Genomic DNA, 20,972 nt, shown 5'->3' with positions numbered 1-20,972 from the left:
GATTAGATCTATAGTATAGAACTTCCCCCAGGTTGTATAGGATGTAATACTGATGGTTGATTAGATATTTAGTACTTCCCCCAGGTTGTATAGGATGTAATACTGATGGTTGATTAGATCTAGTATAGAACTTCCCCAGGTTGTATAGGATGTAATACTGATGGTTGATTAGATCTTTAGAACTTCCCCAGGTTGTATAGGATGTAATACTGATGGTTGATTAGATCTATAGTATAGAACTTCCCCAGGTTGTATAGGATGTAATACTGATGGTTCATTAGATCTTTAGAACTTCCCCCAGGTTGTATAGAACTTCCCCCCCAGGTTGTATAGGATGTAATACTGAAAGTTGATTAGATCTTTAGAACTTCCCCCAGGTTGTATAGGATGTAATACTGATGGTTGATTAGATCTTTAGAACTTCCCCCAGGTTGTATAGGATGTAATACTGAAAGTTGATTAGATCTATAGAACTTCCCCCAGGTTGTATAGGATGTAATATTGAAAGTTGATTCGATCTATAGAACTTCCCCCAGGTTGTATAGGATGTAATAGTGAAGGTTGATTAGATCTTTAGAACTTCCCCCAGGTTGTATAGGATGTAATACTGATGGTTGATTAGATCTTTAGAACTTCCCCCAGGTTGTATAGGATGTAATACTGATGGTTGATTAGATCTTTAGAACTTCCCCCAGGTTGTATAGGATGTAATACTGAAAGTTGATTAGATCTTTAGAACTTCCCCCAGGTTGTATAGGATGTAATACTGATGGTTGATGAGATCTTTAGAACTTCCCCCAGGTTGTATAGGATGTAATACTGATGGTTGATGAGATCTTTAGAACTTCCCCCAGGTTGTATAGGATGTAATACTGATGGTTGATTAGATCTATAGTTGATTCCCCCAGGTTGTATCTGATGGTTGATTAGATCTATAGAAGAACTTCCCCCAGGTTGTATAGGATGTAATACTGATGGTTGATGAGATCTATAGTATAGAACTTCCCCCAGGTTGTATAGGATGTAATACTGATGGTTGATTAGATCTTTAGAACTTCCCCCAGGTTGTATAGGATGTAATACTGATGGTTGATTAGATATTTAGTACTTCCCCCAGGTTGTATAGGATGTAATACTGATGGTTGATTAGATCTATAGTATAGAACTTCCCCCAGGTTGTATAGGATGTAATACTGATGGTTGATTAGATATTTAGTACTTCCCCCAGGTTGTATAGGATGTAATACTGATGGTTGATTAGATCTATAGTATAGAACTTCCCCCAGGTTGTATAGGATGTAATACTGATGGTTGATTAGATCTTTAGAACTTCCCCCAGGTTGTATAGGATGTAATACTGATGGTTGATTAGATCTATAGTATAGAACTTCCCCCAGGTTGTATAGGATGTAATACTGATGGTTGATTAGATCTTTAGAACTTCCCCCAGGTTGTATAGGATGTAATACTGATGGTTGATTAGATCTTTAGAACTTCCCCCAGGTTGTATAGGATGTAATACTGAAAGTTGATTAGATCTTTAGAACTTCCCCCAGGTTGTATAGGATGTAATACTGATGGTTGATTAGATCTTTAGAACTTCCCCCAGGTTGTATAGGATGTAATACTGAAAGTTGATTAGATCTATAGAACTTCCCCCAGGTTGTATAGGATGTAATACTGAAAGTTGATTAGATCTATAGAACTTCCCCCAGGTTGTATAGGATGTAATAGTGAAAGTTGATTAGATCTTTAGAACTTCCCCCAGGTTGTATAGGATGTAATACTGATGGTTGATTAGATCTTTAGAACTTCCCCCAGGTTGTATAGGATGTAATACTGATGGTTGATTAGATCTTTAGAACTTCCCCCAGGTTGTATAGGATGTAATACTGAAAGTTGATTAGATCTTTAGAACTTCCCCCAGGTTGTATAGGATGTAATACTGATGGTTGATGAGATCTTTAGAACTTCCCCCAGGTTGTATAGGATGTAATACTGAAAGTTGATTAGATCTATAGTATAGAACTTCCCCCAGGTTGTATAGGATGTAATACTGATGGTTGATGAGATCTTTAGACCTCCCCCAGGTTGTATAGGATGTAATACTGATGGTTGATTAGATCTATAGTATAGAACTTCCCCCAGGTTGTATAGGATGTAATATTGATGGTTGATTAGATCTATAGTATAGAACTTCCCCAGGTTGTATAGGATGTAATACTGATGGTTGATTAGATCTATAGTATAGAACTTCCCCAGGTTGTATAGGATGTAATACTGATGGTTGATTAGATCTATAGTATAGAACTTCCCCCAGGTTGTATAGGATGTAATACTGATGGTTGATTAGATCTATAGTATAGAACTTCCCCCAGGTTGTATAGGATGTAATACTGATGGTTGATGAGATCTATAGTATAGAACTTCCCCCAGGTTGTATAGGATGTAATACTGATGGTTGATGAGATCTATAGTATAGAACTTCCCCCAGGTTGTATAGGATGTAATACTGATGGTTGATTAGATCTATAGTATAGAACTTCCCCCAGGTTGTATAGGATGTAATACTGATGGTTGATTAGATCTATAGTATAGAACTTCCCCCAGGTTGTATAGGATGTAATACTGATGGTTGATGAGATCTTTAGAACTTCCCCCAGGTTGTATAGGATGTAATACTGATGGTTGATTAGATCTATAGTATAGAACTTCCCCCAGGTTGTATAGGATGTAATATTGATGGTTGATTAGATCTATAGTATAGAACTTCCCCCAGGTTGTATAGGATGTAATACTGATGGTTGATTAGATCTATAGTATAGAACTTCCCCCAGGTTGTATAGGATGTAATACTGATGGTTGATTAGATCTATAGTATAGAACTTCCCCAGGTTGTATAGGATGTAATACTGATGGTTGATTAGATCTATAGTATAGAACTTCCCCCAGGTTGTATAGGATGTAATACTGATGGTTGATTAGATCTATAGTATAGAACTTCCCCCAGGTTGTATAGGATGTAATACTGATGGTTGATTAGATCTATAGTATAGAACTTCCCCCAGGTTGTATAGGATGTAATACTGATGGTTGATTAGATCTATAGCATAGAACTTCCCCCAGGTTGTATAGGATGTAATACTGATGGTTGATTAGATCTATAGTATAGAACTTCCCCCAGGTTGTATAGGATGTAATACTGATGGTTGATGAGATATTTAGTACTTCCCCCAGGTTGTATAGGATGTAATACTGAAAGTTGATTAGATCTATAGTATAGAACTTCCCCCAGGTTGTATAGGATGTAATACTGATGGTTGATGAGATCTTTAGAACTTCCCCCAGGTTGTATAGGATGTAATACTGATGGTTGATTAGATCTATAGTATAGAACTTCCCCCAGGTTGTATAGGATGTAATACTGATGGTTGATTAGATCTATAGTATAGAACTTCCCCAGGTTGTATAGGATGTAATACTGATGGTTGATTAGATCTATAGTATAGAACTTCCCCCAGGTTGTATAGGATGTAATACTGATGGTTGATTAGATCTATAGTATAGAACTTCCCCCAGGTTGTATAGGATGTAATACTGATGGTTGATTAGATCTATAGTATAGAACTTCCCCCAGGTTGTATAGGATGTAATACTGATGGTTGATTAGATCTATAGTATAGAACTTCCCCCAGGTTGTATAGGATGTAATACTGATGGTTGATTAGATCTATAGTATAGAACTTCCCTCAGGTTGTATAGGATGTAATACTGATGGTTGATTAGATCTATAGTATAGAACTTCCCCCAGGTTGTATAGGATGTAATACTGATGATGCTTTGTACAACCTTGTGTCCTTGTATTTGTTCATTGTCAGAAGCATTGAACATATTTACATTTTTTCTCTTCTGATGGAAACAATGTTTTCATGTTTTGTGAACAAAACACTTAATGTGGAGTCTTGTATCCATTGATGATTAAAAGACTGTCTAAGATATGATCCACATACAAAGGCTAGAAAATGATCAGAAGTTTGGCAAATGTAATTCAGTTCCAAAACATGCTGTCAAGGTCATTTCCTTGTATTTTATGTCCCTCTCTCCCACCCTTACCTGCTTATTTAGCTGAAGCCAGTGCTGCACATGCACCCCCCATTGCACCACCTGAACCCCGACCCTCCCCCAGACATGTCCATGCCGGTTGTTGACACTAAAGGCATGTTTGAATGCTGTAGGACTCTTTACATCTTTGATCCAATGGGGTAGTGCCTTTAAGCATCCAAATTGTAATGGACCAGACCTCAGGGAATCCTTTCATGTGTAACTGCAGATTGAGGATCTCCCCTAAATGATTAGTATAGAACTAAGAGACTGAGTTAGAATTGTATACTGTATTTACTTAGTATCAAGGGGAAATATGTCCCTCAATTGTTTTGTGAACGTTCAGTCATATAATCAGATTCATAAAATGACCTCGTACATTACTTTAATTTTCCATTACAGTAGTTCTTTGAAATGCAAATGATTTCTGCTCACGTTTACAGCAGTTCAAAGTGATGTGAATGAAAATGCCTATGTCACAACTGATGACAATTGTGACATACAGGATAATTTGGTTGCGCCAAACAACCAAACTGGTCCATACCAAGGACCAATGGCTGGGGTCCCGGGAGTGTGAAAGGGGGGGTGAGCACTTCAGCCAGTGCCATGCTTCGGCAAAGGTCCCCCCACTATACTAACCTGTGTTCCCATCCCCCAGTGTTCGTCCGCCTGTTAGGTGAGGTGGGGATGAGGTGGGGATGAGGTGGGGATGAGGTGGGGATGAGGGAGGGTAAGTGAGAGGGAAGGAGAGATGTCGGGGCATAATCATGTTAAACTGGAAGTGTCAAACATGCAGATCTATAATGGATGAAGTTGAAGGTCACTTGACAACAGGTGGCGGCGGGTGGGGGGGGGGGATCTGTGGGATCCAGATCAATCATTCCTTCCTGTGCACTGCACTCCACACAGTTCAATTCATTATGTGTTCCTTCCTGTGCACTGCACTCCACACAGTTCAATTCATTATGTGTTCCTTCCTGTGCACTGCACTCCACACAGTTCAATTCATTATGTGTTCCTTCCTGTGCACTGCACTCCACACAGTTCAATTCATTATGTGTTCCTTCCTGTACACTGCACTCCACACAGTTCAATTCATTATGTGTTCCTTCCTGTGCACTGCACTCCACACAGTTCAATTCATTATGTGTTCCTTCCTGTGCACTGCACTCCACACAGTTCAATTCATTATGTGTTCCTTCCTGTGCACTGCACTCCACACAGTTCAATTCATTATGTGTTCCTTCCTGTGCACTGCACTCCACACAGTTCAATTCATTATGTGTTCCTTCCTGTGCACTGCACTCCACACAGTTCAATTCATTATGTGTTCCTTCCTGTGCACTGCACTCCACACAGTTCAATTCATTATGTGTTCCTTCCTGTACACTGCACTCCACACAGTTCAATTCATTATGTGTTCCTTCCTGTGCACTGCACTCCACACAGTTCAATTCATTATGTGTTCCTTCCTGTACACTGCACTCCACACAGTTCAATTCATTATGTGTTCCTTCCTGTGCACTGCACTCCATACAGTTCAATTCATTATGTGTTCCTTCCTGTGCACTGCACTCCATACAGTTCAATTCATTATGTGTTCCTTCCTGTGCACTGCACTCCACACAGTTCAATTCATTATGTGTTCCTTCCTGTGCACTGCACTCCACACAGTTCAATTCATTATGTGTTCCTTCCTGTGCACTGCACTCCACACAGTTCAATTCATTATGTGTTCCTTCCTGTGCACTGCACTCCACACAGTTCAATTCATTATGTGTTCCTCCCTGTGCACTGCACTCCACACAGTTCAATTCATTATGTGTTCCTTCCTGTGCACTGCACTCCACACAGTTAAATTCATTATGTGTTCCTTCCTGTGCACTGCACTCCACACAGTTCAATTCATTATGTGTTCCTTCCTGTGCACTGCACTCCACACAGTTCACTTCATGATGTGACAGTTAGTCAAATTACAGTGAAGAGAGAGACAAAGCAACATCTTCAAGGAATTTCTCAGTCAAGGGAACAAACCATTGCTTCGATAACACCTGGCTCCCTCTAAACCGTTCTAACACAGTATCTGAGTATTCTGGGATGGCTTAGCGCTTCATATAAAACCTTCTATTCTGATTGTGTCAGGAGGTTCAGTATTTCTATGTAGGTTAAAGACCATGCCAGGCCACAAGAGGGCGAGCTTTGCTTCAAGATGGGGAAGTGCAGTTGGGTCTGCACAGGTTGACCAAGGGAGGAGGGAACGTCTTCCCCCCGAAGACATGTTATCAAAAATAACATTAACACCTCCTATCCTGTTTATAATGCATTATAATGCCTTTTCTAATGCCTTATGGGCTGTGCATAATACATTATAATGCACAACATGGGTTATAATAACTGCTTAGTAACATCTATAACAATACTGCAATAAGAGTTATATTAAGGTACTTAACTTTTAAACCTTTAAAAAATCTTTGAAAACAAAATCAAAAAAGTTTAACATGCCTACACTTAGTCACCATGTCAACCCAAACAAGGAAACCAGTCCGCGCACACACACACACACACACACACACACACACACACACACACACACACACACACACACACACACACACACACACACACACACACACACACACACACACACACACACACACACACACACACACACACACACACACACACACACACACACACACACACACACACACACACACACACACTATGCCTGATCTCAGATCTGTTTGCTATCATGTCAACTAATAAATGAAAAGGTGACATGAAGGCACAAACAGATCTGAGATCAAGCCAACACACACTAACAATCTGAAACAGTGTGCTAAGCAAAGCCCTCACTGTACCTGAGATCTCATGTGCTCTGAGCTCGTTGTACTTATAGGCCTGTTCCATGGGCTTGATGGCTGAGTGGTAGATCTTACGTAACTTCTGAATAGCAGCTGGAGGAGGAGAGAAAGAGAATGAGGGGAGGATGGTAAGAACAGGGTTCAAATTACAGTGGGGGATAGGAGAGGCTGGGCATCCCCCATAACTATTAGGGCCACCATATGAATTTAAATATCAATGTAAGCCCCCCCATAATTCTCAAAAATATCAATGTTGGGCACCCCCAAGTGGCTTCGGGCAACCCCAAGAGTCTATATATTTTAAGTGTGGTATTGGGCACCCCCAAGAGTCAAAGTATTTGAACCCTGGTATCCATGGTAAGAAGGAATGTAGATGGAATGAGATAGAGGGAGGGAGGTAGAGTTGATTCATGGAAGAAGAAGGGTAGAATGGTGAGAGAAGATAAGACAAGGTAAGACACGGGTAAGAGAAGGTAAGACACGGGTAAGAGAAGGTAAGACAAGATAAGAGAAGATAAGACACGGGTAAGAGAAGATAAGAGAAGGTAAGAGAAGGTAAGAGAAGATAAGACACGGGTAAGAGAAGATAAGAGAAGGTAAGACATGGGTAAGAGAAGATAAGAGAAGGTAAGACACAGGTAAGAGAAGGTAAGACACGGGTAAGAGAAGGTAAGAGAAGGTAAGATACGGGTAAGAGAAGATAAGAGAAGGTAAGACACGGGTAAGAGAAGGTAAGAGAAGGTAAGACACGGGTAAGAGAAGATAAGAGAAGGTAAGACACAGGTAAGAGAAGATAAGAGAAGGTAAGACACGGGTAAGAGAAGGTAAGAGAAGGTAAGACACGGGTAAGAGAAGATAAGAGAAGGTAAGACACGGGTAAGAGAAGATAAGAGAAGGTAAGACACGGGTAAGAGAAGGTAAGACACGGGTAAGAGAAGGTAAGACACGGGTAAGAGAAGATAAGACACGGGTAAGAGAAGGTAAGACACGGGTAAGAGAAGGTAAGAGAAGGTAAGACACGGGTAAGAGAAGGTAAGAGAAGGTAAGACACGGGTAAGAGAAGGTAAGAGAAGGTAAGACACGGGTAAGAGAAGATAAGAGAAGGTAAGACACGGGTAAGAGAAGGTAAGAGAAGGTAAGACACAGGTAAGAGAAGATAAGAGAACGTAAGACACGGGTAAGAGAAGATAAGAGAAGGTAAGACACAGGTAAGAGAAGGTAAGACACGGGTAAGAGAAGATAAGAGAAGGTAAGACACGGGTAAGAGAAGATAAGAGAAGGTAAGACACGGGTAAGAGAAGATAAGACACGGGTAAGAGAAGATAAGAGAAGGTAAGACACGGGTAAGAGAAGATAAGAGAAGGTAAGACACGGGTAAGAGAAGATAAGAGAAGATAAGAGAAGGTAAGACACGGGTAAGAGAAGGAAACATAATGAGATGATAAGGAGTGTAGATGAAAGAAAGGAGAAAGAGAGGTAGAGTACAGGAGTTTCAGTTAAACAGGAGAGGAAGAATGGTAAGAAAATGTTAGATTAAATAACAAACAAGTCATTATAGAATGAGAATGAGTTGGAGAGTTCAGAGAGAGAGAGAGCGGAGAGAGAAGAGGGAGGGAGAGAGAGAGAGGGATGGAGAGAGAGGAGAGAGAGAGAGGGATGGAGAGAGAGGGGAGAGAGAGAGGGAGTGAGAGAGAGGGGAGAGAGAAGAGGGAGGGAGAGAGAGAGAGAGAGGGATGGAGAGAGAGGGGAGAGAGAGGGAGTGAGAGAGAGGGGAGAGCGAGAGAGAGAGAGAGAGAGAGGGATGGAGAGAGGGAGGGAGAGAGAGAGAGGGAGTGAGAGAGGGGAGAGAGACCGAGAAGGATGGAGAGAGAGAGAGAGGGATGGAGAGAGAGGGGAGAGAGAGAGAGAGGGGGATGGAGAGAGAGAGAGAGAGAGAGAGAGAGAGAGAGAGAGAGAGAGAGAGAGAGAGAGAGAGAGAGAGAGAGAGAGAGAGAGAGAGAGAGAGAGAGAGAGAGGGAGGGAGGGAGAGGGCAGAGAGTGTGAGAGGAGATAAAAGGAAAACAGATTAAAAACAGAAGATTTGGGACTCGTTAACACTAACGATGTTACCCATTAGCGCTAATGGAGAAGAGGTTCATTAAGGCTCTGGCACCACGTGCTTCTTTCTCTAACTAAAGCTATAGGCTGCGTGCCAAAAAACACCCTATTCGTTATATAGTGCACTACTTTTTACCAGAGACATATGAGCCTGGTGAAAAGTAGTGCACTATATACGGACTAGGGTGTAATCTGTAACGCACCCATACACAGGCAAGTACCCACAGACCCATAGAGGATCACCCATCATTACTTTCTACGATGTGCTTCATTAACCCATAGATTAGTATAATGACACATCAGAGCAGGACAGGGAACATACTGAGGACATTTATCCAAACAGAAATATTCATTTTTCTCTGTAATAACACTACTGGTATTTGACAGGTAATTAATAGACATCACAGGACAAATTCAGAACCAAATGTGCACCCCGAATGGCATCCTATTCCCTATTTAGTGCACTACTTTTGATCAAAGCCATATGGGCCCTGCTCAAAGAAAGTGCACTACACAGGGAATATGATGCTATTTGGTACATGTCCCATGTCACACCAGGTGCAAAAATGTCTTGTGAATATCTGCAAAGTGCTCTACTGCATGTCTTCTTGTATCTCACAATATCTTTGTAATAATGCTAATGCTCAACAATGACATTTGATAACGTCAACAATATCTAAAGCTCTAAAGCCTATTAAGATGTGATCATACTTGATATTTAGGGACAGGAGTTTTTCTTTACCACGTGACCTGACCAGGAACAACTCTAAGCCTCAGTAATATATTTAACATATTATCTACCATGATAGTGTTCTGCTGCGTTCTCCTCAGAGGCCAGCCTCAGTGTCTCGTCGATGTGTGATCTGTCTCTCAGGATGTGGCTCAGGACATCCTCCACCTCCTCCTCTGTGGAGAGAAACAGCAGATCTGAAGTCAGTCTCTGCTAGTGAATCTTTGCACATTGGACTGGATTAACTGGCATGACAGAGGCTGGTAGGGGGGAAATGGGAAAGGTTTGTATGTGCTAAAACATTATTTGCAATCACAGCCCAAAAGTGGCATAATTTACTGGTATGACCCCCCTCTATGGCTGCGGCCTCCCAAATGGTTCCCTATTCCCTACATAGTGCACTACTTCCTGAGATTGTAAATCCTGCTTTAGGACAAAACATGTGTGTGTGACTGTTAATTATCTATATCACTTGCATTGGCAATGTAAACATATGTTTCCCATGACAATAAAGCCCTTTAAATGTAACTGAATTGACAGAGAGAGAGGTGCTGACTGTTACGTGTCCTAAATGTTCCAGTAGAGGCTCTACAGTGGCCAATTACCACCCTGCTATATCAAGGGTCATTTCAATCAGTAAACGCGCTGTCTCTGTCTCTCTCTCTATTGCTGGGGTCTACAGGGATGGGTGTCAATCTAGTAAACGCGCTGTCTCTGTCTCTCTCTCTATTGCTGGGGTCTACAGGGATGGGTGTCAATCTAGTAAACGCGCTGTCTCTGTCTCTCTCTCTATTGCTGGGGTCTACAGGGATGGGTGTCAATCTAGTAAACGCGCTGTCTCTGTCTCTCTCTCTATTGCTGGGGTCTACAGGGATGGGTGTCAATCTAGTAAACGCGCTGTCTCTGTCTCTCTCTATTGCTGGGGTCTACAGGGATGGGTGTCAATCAGTAAACACGCTGTCTCTGTCTCTGTCTCTATTGCTGGGGTCTACAGGGATGGGTGTCAATCAGTAAACGCGCTGTCTCTATCTCTCTCTATTGCTGGGGTCTACAGGGATGGGTGTCAATCAGTAAACGCGCTGTCTCTATCTCTCTCTATTGCTGGAGTCTACAGGGATGGGGGTGTCAATCTAGTAAACGCGCTGTCTCTGTCTCTCTCTCTATTGCTGAGGTCTACAGGGATGGGTGTCAATCTAGTAAACGCGCTGTCTCTGTCTCTCTCTCTATTGCTGGGGTCTACAGGGATGGGTGTCAATCAGTAAACGCGCTGTCTCTATCTCTCTCTATTGCTGGAGTCTACAGGGATGGGGGTGTCAATCTAGTAAACGCGCTGTCTCTGTCTCTCTCTCTATTGCTGGGGTCTACAGGGATGGGTGTCAATCTAGTAAACGCGCTGTCTCTGTCTCTCTCTCTATTGCTGGGGTCTACAGGGATGGGTGTCAATCTAGTAAACGCGCTGTCTCTGTCTCTCTCTCTATTGCTGGGGTCTACAGGGATGGGTGTCAATCTAGTAAACGCGCTGTCTCTGTCTCTCTCTCTATTGCTGAGGTCTACAGGGATGGGTGTCAATCAGTAAACGCGCTGTCTCTGTCTCTCTCTCTATTGCTGAGGTCTACAGGGATGGGTGTCAATCTAGAAATAAAATGACCGATGGATTCTAAAGCATAAGAAACAACAACTACGAAATGAACAACTGTGAAAAGTCAGTCAGTGGCACCATACAGTATGTGAATAACAAAGCCAGAGGATGAATAGAAGTGATATGTTCTGTTGTATAAACTGAGGAAAACAACTTGTGTGATGTCAAATCCAATCAAAATCAAATCAAATGTTTTGGTCACATACACATGGTTAGCAGATGTTATTGGTCACATACACATGGTTAGCAGATGTTATTGTGAGTGTAGAAATTCTTATGCTTCTAGATCCAACAGTGCAGCGGTATATAACAGGTAAAATCGAATAATTGATACCGGTCTCCCAGGCCCAGAGAGATACCGGTCTATCTGTCTCCCAGGCCCAGAGAGATACCGGTCTATCTGTCTCCCAGGCCCAGAGAGATACCGGTCTATCTGTCTCCCAGGCCCAGAGAGATACCGGTCTATCTGTCTCCCAGGCCCAGAGAGATACTGGTCTATCTGTCTCCCAGGCCCAGAGAGATACCGGTCTATCTGTCTCCCAGGCCCAGAGAGATTCCTGTCTATCTGTCTCCCAGGCCCAGAGAGATTCCTGTCTATCTGTCTCCCAGGCCCAGAGAGATTCCTGTCTATCTGTCTCCCAAGCCCAGAGAGATACCGGTCTATCTGTCTCCCAGGCCCAGAGAGATTCCTGTCTATCTGTCTCCCAGGCCCAGAGAGATTCCTGTCTATCTGTCTCCCAGGCCCAGAGAGATTCCTGTCTATCTGTCTCCCAAGCCCAGAGAGATACCGGTCTATCTGTCTCCCAGGCCCAGAGAGATACCGGTCTATCTGTCTCCCAGGCCCAGAGAGATTCCTGTCTATCTGTCTCCCAGGCCCAGAGAGATTCCTGTCTATCTGTCTCCCAGGCCCAGAGAGATTCCTGTCTATCTGTCTCCCAGGCCCAGAGAGATTCCTGTCTATCTATCTCCCAGGCCCAGAGAGATTCCTGTCTATCTGTCTCCCAGGCCCAGAGAGATTCCTGTCTATCTGTCTCCCAGGCCCAGAGAGATTCCTGTCTATCTGTCTCCCAGGCCCAGAGAGATACCGGTCTATCTGTCTCCCAGGCCCAGAGAGATACCGGTCTATCTGTCTCCCAGGCCCAGAGAGATACCGGTCTATCTGTCTCCCAGGCCCAGAGAGATACCGGTCTATCTGTCTCCCAGGCCCAGAGAGATTCCTGTCTATCTGTCTCCCAGGCCCAGAGAGATTCCTGTCTATCTGTCTCCCAGGCCCAGAGAGATTCCTGTCTATCTGTCTCCCAAGCCCAGAGAGATACCGGTCTATCTGTCTCCCAGGCCCAGAGAGATTCCTGTCTATCTGTCTCCCAGGCCCAGAGAGATTCCTGTCTATCTGTCTCCCAGGCCCAGAGAGATTCCTGTCTATCTGTCTCCCAAGCCCAGAGAGATACCGGTCTATCTGTCTCCCAGGCCCAGAGAGATACCGGTCTATCTGTCTCCCAGGCCCAGAGAGATTCCTGTCTATCTGTCTCCCAGGCCCAGAGAGATTCCTGTCTATCTGTCTCCCAGGCCCAGAGAGATTCCTGTCTATCTGTCTCCCAGGCCCAGAGAGATTCCTGTCTATCTATCTCCCAGGCCCAGAGAGATTCCTGTCTATCTGTCTCCCAGGCCCAGAGAGATTCCTGTCTATCTGTCTCCCAGGCCCAGAGAGATTCCTGTCTATCTGTCTCCCAGGCCCAGAGAGATTCCTGTCTATCTGTCTCCCAGGCCCAGAGAGATTCCTGTCTATCTGTCTCCCAGGCCCAGAGAGATTCCTGTTTATCTGTCTCCCAGAACCAGAGAGATTTCTGTCTCCCAGGCCCAGAGACATACTGTAAGTGGAGAGAAGAGGGGATGTTGAATGAGAGATATTTATATCCAGTTACATGGCTGTGGGATGAACAATTCCTCCAGGAGGGTTAAATTTAGAAGTGTCCCCATTCATTAGCATTTTAGCATTCTGTGTGTGTGTGTGTGTGTGTGTGTGTGTGTGTGTGTGTGTGTGTGTGTGTGTGTGTGTGTGTGTGTGTGTGTGTGTGTGTGTGTGTGTGTGTGTGTGTGTGTGTGTGTGTGTGTGTGTGTGTGTGTGTGTGTGTGTGTGTGTGCGCTCTACATTTGAATATCTATGTTATTTATTGCATTTGATCACAGCTGCTACTACAGTATGATCAGTTCTTTAATTAGACGGACTGCTGAAAATACAGGTTTGTTTCACATAGCCATGGTTTCACAATACCACCATAGATAGTGTTTGTGTGTGTGGTGGGGGAAACCCCAGTTTCATAACAACCTGAGATAGGAGTGTGCACGCACACACACACACTCTCTCTCTCTCTCTCTCTCTCTCTCTCTCTCTCTCTCTCTGCTCTACACCCTAACAACCCCATTGTCATAAAGAGGGGAGAACACGTCAGACTTTCTGTACCCCTCTGCTTCACCTCCTCCAAATATAACCCTCTGTTAGGACTGTCCTTGTGTGCCCATTACCCAGGAACAACCATCCTTTTATGGCCCCTGACTGTACGGTACAGGGGCCACTAGGGGCCCACAACCAGGTCAGGTTACACAGCAGCACTACATCCATAGAAATATAACTACTAGAACAGGTTTTCCCATTCAAGTCAATGTGATGGGTGGACCAGTGGCCATATTGACTGTACCCACAGGAGTAATACGATGTCAGTCATATTGAGTGTACCCATTCTGAGGTGGTCGGAGGGGCTTTGACTGTTCTAGTAATTATATTTCTAATTTGTTAATCTATTTTTTTAACCCTTTTTCGTGGTATCCAATTGGTAGTAGTTACTGTCTTGTCTCATCGCTGCAACTCCAGTACAGACTCGGGAGAGGTGAATGTCGAGAGTCGTGCATCCTCCGAAACAACCCAACCAAGCCGCACTGCTTCTTGACACAACGCACATCCAACCCGGAAGCCAGCCGCACCAACGTGTCGGAGGAAACACCGTACACCTAGCGACCTGGTCAGCATGCACTGCGCCCGGCCCGCCACAGGAGTCGCTAGTCCCGGCCAAACCCTCCCTAACCCAGCGACCTGGTCCAATTGTGTGTCGCCCCATGAGCCTCCCGGTCGCGGCCGGCTGCGGCAGAGCCTGGACTCGAACCCAGAATCTCTGGTGGCACAGAGATCACTGCGCCACCCGGGAGGGATGTAATTATAATTCTATGACTACAGCTACAGAGCAGAGCTATATTTAGGGGCAGCTGGGATATCACCCTGATTCATACTGCTACACCCAGGGGGTTGTGAAACTCGGATGCTGCCTTCGTTGTTGGTCCTGTCACGGGAGATCGGTATTTGACTCTTAGTCGAGGTATTTCCATTTATAAAGTCATTCACAAGTTTCAGAAGTTGAAAGACACCCAGGTGATAGGTGGCCATGCTGGAGTACTCATACACACATCTACGTGGCGTAGTCCAGTACCTATCCACCCAGGTGACAGGTGGCCATGCTGGAGTACTCATACACACATCTACGTGGCGTAGTCCAGTACCTATCCACCCAGGTGACAGGTGGCCATGCTGGAGTACTCATACACACATCTACGTGGCGTAGTCCAGTACCTATCCACCCAGGTGACAGGTGGCCATGCTGGAGTACTCATACACACATCTACGTGGCGTAGTCCAGTACCTATCCACCCAGGTGACAGGTGGCCATGCTGGAGTACTCATACACACATCTACGTGGCGTAGTCCAGTACCTATCCACCCAGGTGACAGGTGGCCATGCTGGAGTACCATACACACATCTTCATGGCGTAGTCCAGTACCTATCCACCCAGGTGACAGGTGGCCATGGTGAGTCCAGTACCTATCCACCCAGGTGACAGGTGGCCATGCTGGAGTACTCATACACACATCTACGTGGCGTAGTCCAGTACCTATCCACCCAGGTGACAGGTGGCCATGCTGGAGTACTCATACACACATCTCTACGTGGCGTAGTCCAGTACCTATCCACCCAGGTGACAGGTGGCCATGCTGGAGTACTCATACACACATCTACGTGGCGTAGTCCAGTACCTATCCACCCAGGTGACAGGTGGCCATGCTGGAGTACTCATACACACATCTACGTGGCGTAGTCCAGTACCTATCCACCCAGGTGACAGGTGGCCATGCTGGAGTACTCATACACACATCTACGTGGCGTAGTCCAGTACCTATCCACCCAGGTGACAGGTGGCCATGCTGGAGTACTCATACACACATCTACGTGGCGTAGTCCAGTACCTATCCACCCAGGTGACAGGTGGCCATGCTGGAGTACTCATACACACATCTACGTGGCGTAGTCCAGTACCTATCCACCCAGGTGACAGGTGGCCATGCTGGAGTACTCATACACACATCTACGTGGCGTAGTCCAGTACCTATCCACCCAGGTGACAGGTGGCCATGCTGGAGTACTCATACACACATCTACGTGGCGTAGTCCAGTACCTATCCACCCAGGTGACAGGTGGCCATGCTGGAGTACTCATACACACATCTACGTGGCGTAGTCCAGTACCTATCCACCCAGGTGACAGGTGGCCATGCTGGAGTACTCATACACACATCTACGTGGCGTAGTCCAGTACCTATCCACCCAGGTGACAGGTGGCCATGCTGGAGTACTCATACACACATCTACGTGGCGTAGTCCAGTACCTATCCACCCAGGTGACAGGTGGCCATGCTGGAGTACTCATACACACATCTACGTGGCGTAGTCCAGTACCTATCCACCCAGGTGACAGGTGGCCATGCTGGAGTACTCATACACACATCTACGTGGCGTAGTCCAGTACCTATCCACCCAGGTGATAGGTGGCCATGCTGGAGTACTCATACACACATCTACGTGGCGTAGTCCAGTACCTATCCACCCAGGTGATAGGTGGCCATGCTGGAGTACTCATACACACATCTACGTGGCGTAGTCCAGTACCTATCCACCCTTGGCTGCTTGACACATGGGCCTCCAGTAAAACAGTGGATGTCATTTTTATGTTCTGAATTGCTCAGTGTCTAAGACAAAGTGTAAAGCTTATTTATACCGAAAACCACACCCTAAACTATATGGACAGAACAGACTGCACCCTAAACTATATGGACAGAACAGACTGCACCCTAAACCATATATATAGAACAAACTACACCCTAAACTATATGAACAGAACAAACTACACGCTAAACTATATGGCTAGAACAAACTACACCCTAAACTATATGGACAGAACAGACTGCACCCTAAACTATATGGCTAGAACAAACTACACCCTAAACTATATGGCTAGAACAAACTACACCCTAAACTATATGGACAGAACAAACTACACCCTAAACTATATGGCTAGAACAAACTACACCCTAAACTATATGGCTAGAACAAACTACACCCTAAACTACATGGCTAGAACAAACTACACCCTAAACTATAGGAACAGAACAATGGATGCAAATTCTGTACTGCATTGTTTCTCCTTCATAACTGAACATATTGACAAAGGGTTTACCTAGACAGTAAACAGAGAAGATATTTATTATTGAATCATACATTGTTATTTTGAACTGAATCATCTAAATAACACAAAGTCATAAATGACATCCTGTCAGCAAGTACCGTTCATTTTCACCTATCAATCAGTCGTGGTTACCAAAATTGTACCTCCTAAAAATGTTGTCAGAATGAACGTGAAAAAGCCAGACATCAAGTTCTCTTCCTTTCAAACATGATCAGACCACATGCATTCCTCTGTACTTCCCCCTCAGTCCAGTCACCACCAAATGTTCGCCCACAAACGGAGAGCAGAAAATGTCCCAAAGCTCTGGCCCTGGGAGGTATAATGTTGGAGATGTCTGTCCAGATCAAGCTGAACCAAGGATCAAAAGGAATAACATCTAGTAATATTGCTCTTGCCATGGTTTTGTCATCTGAGCTGGTAACTAAACTACGAGGAGGGGCGTGGGCCTGGAGAATGGAGGTCATGCCAGGTTGCTTGTGTAATTGTCACAAATCACACGGCTGGTGGTGACCGATGTGTGGCAGAGGCTCAGAGAAGATCTCATCAATAACTGGACCACAAAACTGGTCACATAAGTCAGACTTGGTCAAAGAGGAGAGACTATTTTTTGTACAGCTGTGGGTCAAATCAAATCAAAGTGCATTTGTCACGTGTGCCGAATACAACAGGTGTAGACCTTAGAGTGAAATACTTACTTACAGCCTCTAACCAACAGTGAAATTTCTAAGTAAAAAAAAGAAAGTATTAGGTGAACAATAGATAAGTAAAAAATAAAAACAGTAAAAAATAATGAAAAATAACAGTAGAGAGGCTATATACAGTAGAGAGGCTATATACAGTAGAGAGGCTATATACAGTAGAGAGGCTATATACAGTAGTGAGGCTATATACAGTAGAGAGGCTATATACAGTAGAGAGGCTATATACAGTAGTGAGGCTATATACAGTAGAGAGGCTATATACAGTAGAGAGGCTATATACAGTAGAGAGGCTATATACAGTAGAGAGGCTATATACAGTAGTGAGGCTATATACAGTAGAGAGGCTATATACAGTAGAGAGGCTATATACAGTAGAGAGGCTATATACAGTAGAGAGGCTATATACAGTAGAGAGGCTATATACAGTAGAGAGGCTATATACAGTAGTGAGGCTATATACAGTAGAGAGGCTATATACAGTAGAGAGGCTATATACAGTAGAGAGGCTATATACAGTAGAGAGGCTATATACAGTAGAGAGGCTATATACAGTAGAGAGGCTATATACAGTAGAGAGGCTATATACAGTAGTGAGGCTATATACAGTAGAGAGGCTATATACAGTAGTGAGGCTATATACAGTAGAGAGGCTATATACAGTAGTGAGGCTATATACAGTAGAGAGGCTATATACAGTAGAGAGGCTATATACAGTAGTGAGAGGCTATATACAGTAGTGAGGCTATATACAGTAGAGAGGCTATATACAGTAGAGAGGCTATATACAGTAGAGAGGCTATATACAGTAGAGAGGCTATATACAGTAGTGAGGCTATATACAGTAGTGAGGCTATATACAGTAGAGAGGCTATATACAGTAGTGAGGCTATATATACAGTAGAGAGGCTATATACAGTAGAGTGAGGCTATATACAGTAGAGAGGCTAAATACAGTAGTGAGGCTATATACAGTAGAGTAGGCTATATACAGTAGTGAGAGGCTATATACAGTAGAGAGGCTATATACAGTAGCGAGGCTATATACAGTAGCGAGGCTATAACAGTAGAGAGGCTATATACAGTAGCGAGGCTATAACAGTAGCGAGGCTATATACAGTAGCGAGGCTATAACAGTAGCGAGGTTATAACAGTAGTGAGGCTACATACAGGCACTGGTTAGTCAGGCTGATTGAGGTAGTATGTAGATGTCTTGTAGATATGGTTTAAGTGACTATGCATATATGATAAACAGAGAGTAGCAGTAGCGTAAAAGAGGGGTTGGCAGGTGGTGGGTGGCGGGACACAATGCAGATAGTCCAGGTAGCCAATGTGCAGGAGCAACGGTTGGTCGGGCTAATTGAGGTAGTATGTACATGAAGGTATAGTTAAAGTGGCTATGCATATATGATAAACAGAGAGTAGTAGCAGTGTAAAAGAGGGTTTGTGAGGGGGGGGGCACACAATGCAAATAGTCCGGGTAGCCATTTGATTACCTGTTCAGGAGTCTGCTGTTGGTCAAGTTTGGTCATTTGAATAGAAATTCAGCCCTATATATGAGAGGGGATTTTATGTCATCACTGTACATGTGGAGCACACAGAGTATCCCTTTTAAAGGATTGTGACATTCCGGGGACATGATCCCATCTAGTACATATTACAGATGGACACAATCTGAAATACATCTATTACAGCATATGTAATAGGAGTGTCATTACACAGTATAGAGCTTTATAACCTGCCTTGAGTGTCACGGAAACACAACTTTACTTCAGCCATAATGACTGTTCCTTGTGCTCATTTCATTGAACAAACACATAAACAACACAACTTTACTTCAGCCATAATGACTGTCCTTGTGCTCATTTCATTGAACAAACACATAAACAACACAACTTTACTTCAGCCATAATGACTGCTCCTTGTGCTCATTTCATTGAACAAACACATAAACAACACAACTTTACTTCAGCCATAATGACTGATTTCTTGAACAAACACATAACATGGTTTACTTCAGCCATAATGACTATGCATTTCATTGAACAAACACATAAACAACACAACTTTACTTCAGCCATAATGACTGTTCCTTGTGCTCATTTCATTGAACAAACACATAAACAACACAACTTTACTTCAGCCATAATGACTGCTCCTTGTGCTCATTTCATTGAACAAACACATAAACAACACAACTTTACTTCAGCCATAATGACTGTTCCTTGTGCTCATTTCATTGAACAAACACATAAACAACACAACTTTACTTCAGCCATAATGACTGTTCCTTGTGCTCATTTCATTGAACAAACACATAAACAACACAACTTTACTTCAGCCATAATGACTGCTCCTTGTGCTCATTTCATTGAACAAACACATAAACAACACAACTTTACTTCTGCCATAATGACTGCTCCTTGTGCTCATTTCATTGAACAAACACATAAACAACACAACTTTACTTCAGCCATAATGACTGCTCCTTGTGCTCATTTCATTGAACAAACACATAAACAACACAACTTTACTTCAGCCATAATGACTGTTCCTTGTGCTCATTTCATTGAACAAACACATAAACAACACAACTTTACTTCAGCCATAATGACTGTTCCTTGTGCTCATTTCATTGAACAAACACATAAACAACACAACTTTACTTCAGCCATAATGACTGTTCCTTGTGCTCATTTCATTGAACAAACACATAAACAACACAACTTTACTTCAGCCATAATGACTGTTCCTTGTGCTCATTTCATTGAACAAACACATAAACAACACAACTTTACTTCAGCCATAATGACTGCTCCTTGTGCTCATTTCATTGAACAAACACATAAACAACACAACTTTACTTCAGCCATAATGACTGCTCCTTGTGCTCATTTCATTGAACAAACACATAAACAACACAACTTTACTTCAGCCATAATGACTGTTCCTTGTGCTCATTTCATTGAACAAACACATAAACAACACAACTTTACTTCAGCCATAATGACTGTTCCTTGTGCTCATTTCATTGAACAAACACATAAACAACACAACTTTACTTCAGCCATAATGACTGTTCCTTGTGCTCATTTCATTGAACAAACACAAACAACACAACTTTACTTCAGCCATAATGACTGTTCCTTGTGCTCATTTCATTGAACAAACACATAAACAACACAACTTTACTTCAGCCATAATGACTGTTCCTTGTGCTCATTTCATTGAACAAACACATAAACAACACAACTTTACTTCAGCCATAATGACTG

General features: G+C 43.4%; 1 protein-coding gene across 4 annotated transcripts in view; it reads right to left on the bottom strand.

Annotated features, from left to right (window-relative positions):
- srl (sarcalumenin) overlaps window positions 1–20,972 on the bottom strand; it is a 49,371-nt gene that overhangs the window by 14,604 nt on the left and 13,795 nt on the right. Inside the window, exons 2-5 of one of the 4 annotated variants that reach the window (XM_046305273.1) lie at window positions 9,864–9,968; window positions 7,227–7,310; window positions 6,963–7,058; window positions 4,741–4,770 (exon numbers count right to left, since the gene is read on the bottom strand). In XM_046305273.1, coding sequence (XP_046161229.1) covers window positions 4,741–4,770; window positions 6,963–7,058; window positions 7,227–7,310; window positions 9,864–9,968 — 315 coding nt within the window. The remainder of the gene's footprint in view (window positions 1–4,740; window positions 4,771–6,962; window positions 7,059–7,226; window positions 7,311–9,863; window positions 9,969–20,972) is intronic. The other 3 variants (XM_046305274.1, XM_046305275.1, XM_046305276.1) reach the window with 3 other exon arrangements.

The sequence above is a fragment of the Oncorhynchus gorbuscha genome, linkage group LG16 (assembly GCF_021184085.1).
Source record: "Oncorhynchus gorbuscha isolate QuinsamMale2020 ecotype Even-year linkage group LG16, OgorEven_v1.0, whole genome shotgun sequence".
Taxonomy (NCBI): domain Eukaryota; kingdom Metazoa; phylum Chordata; class Actinopteri; order Salmoniformes; family Salmonidae; genus Oncorhynchus; species Oncorhynchus gorbuscha.
The sequence above is the reverse complement of the archived record's forward strand: the minus strand, read 5'-3'. Positions and strand labels throughout refer to the sequence as shown.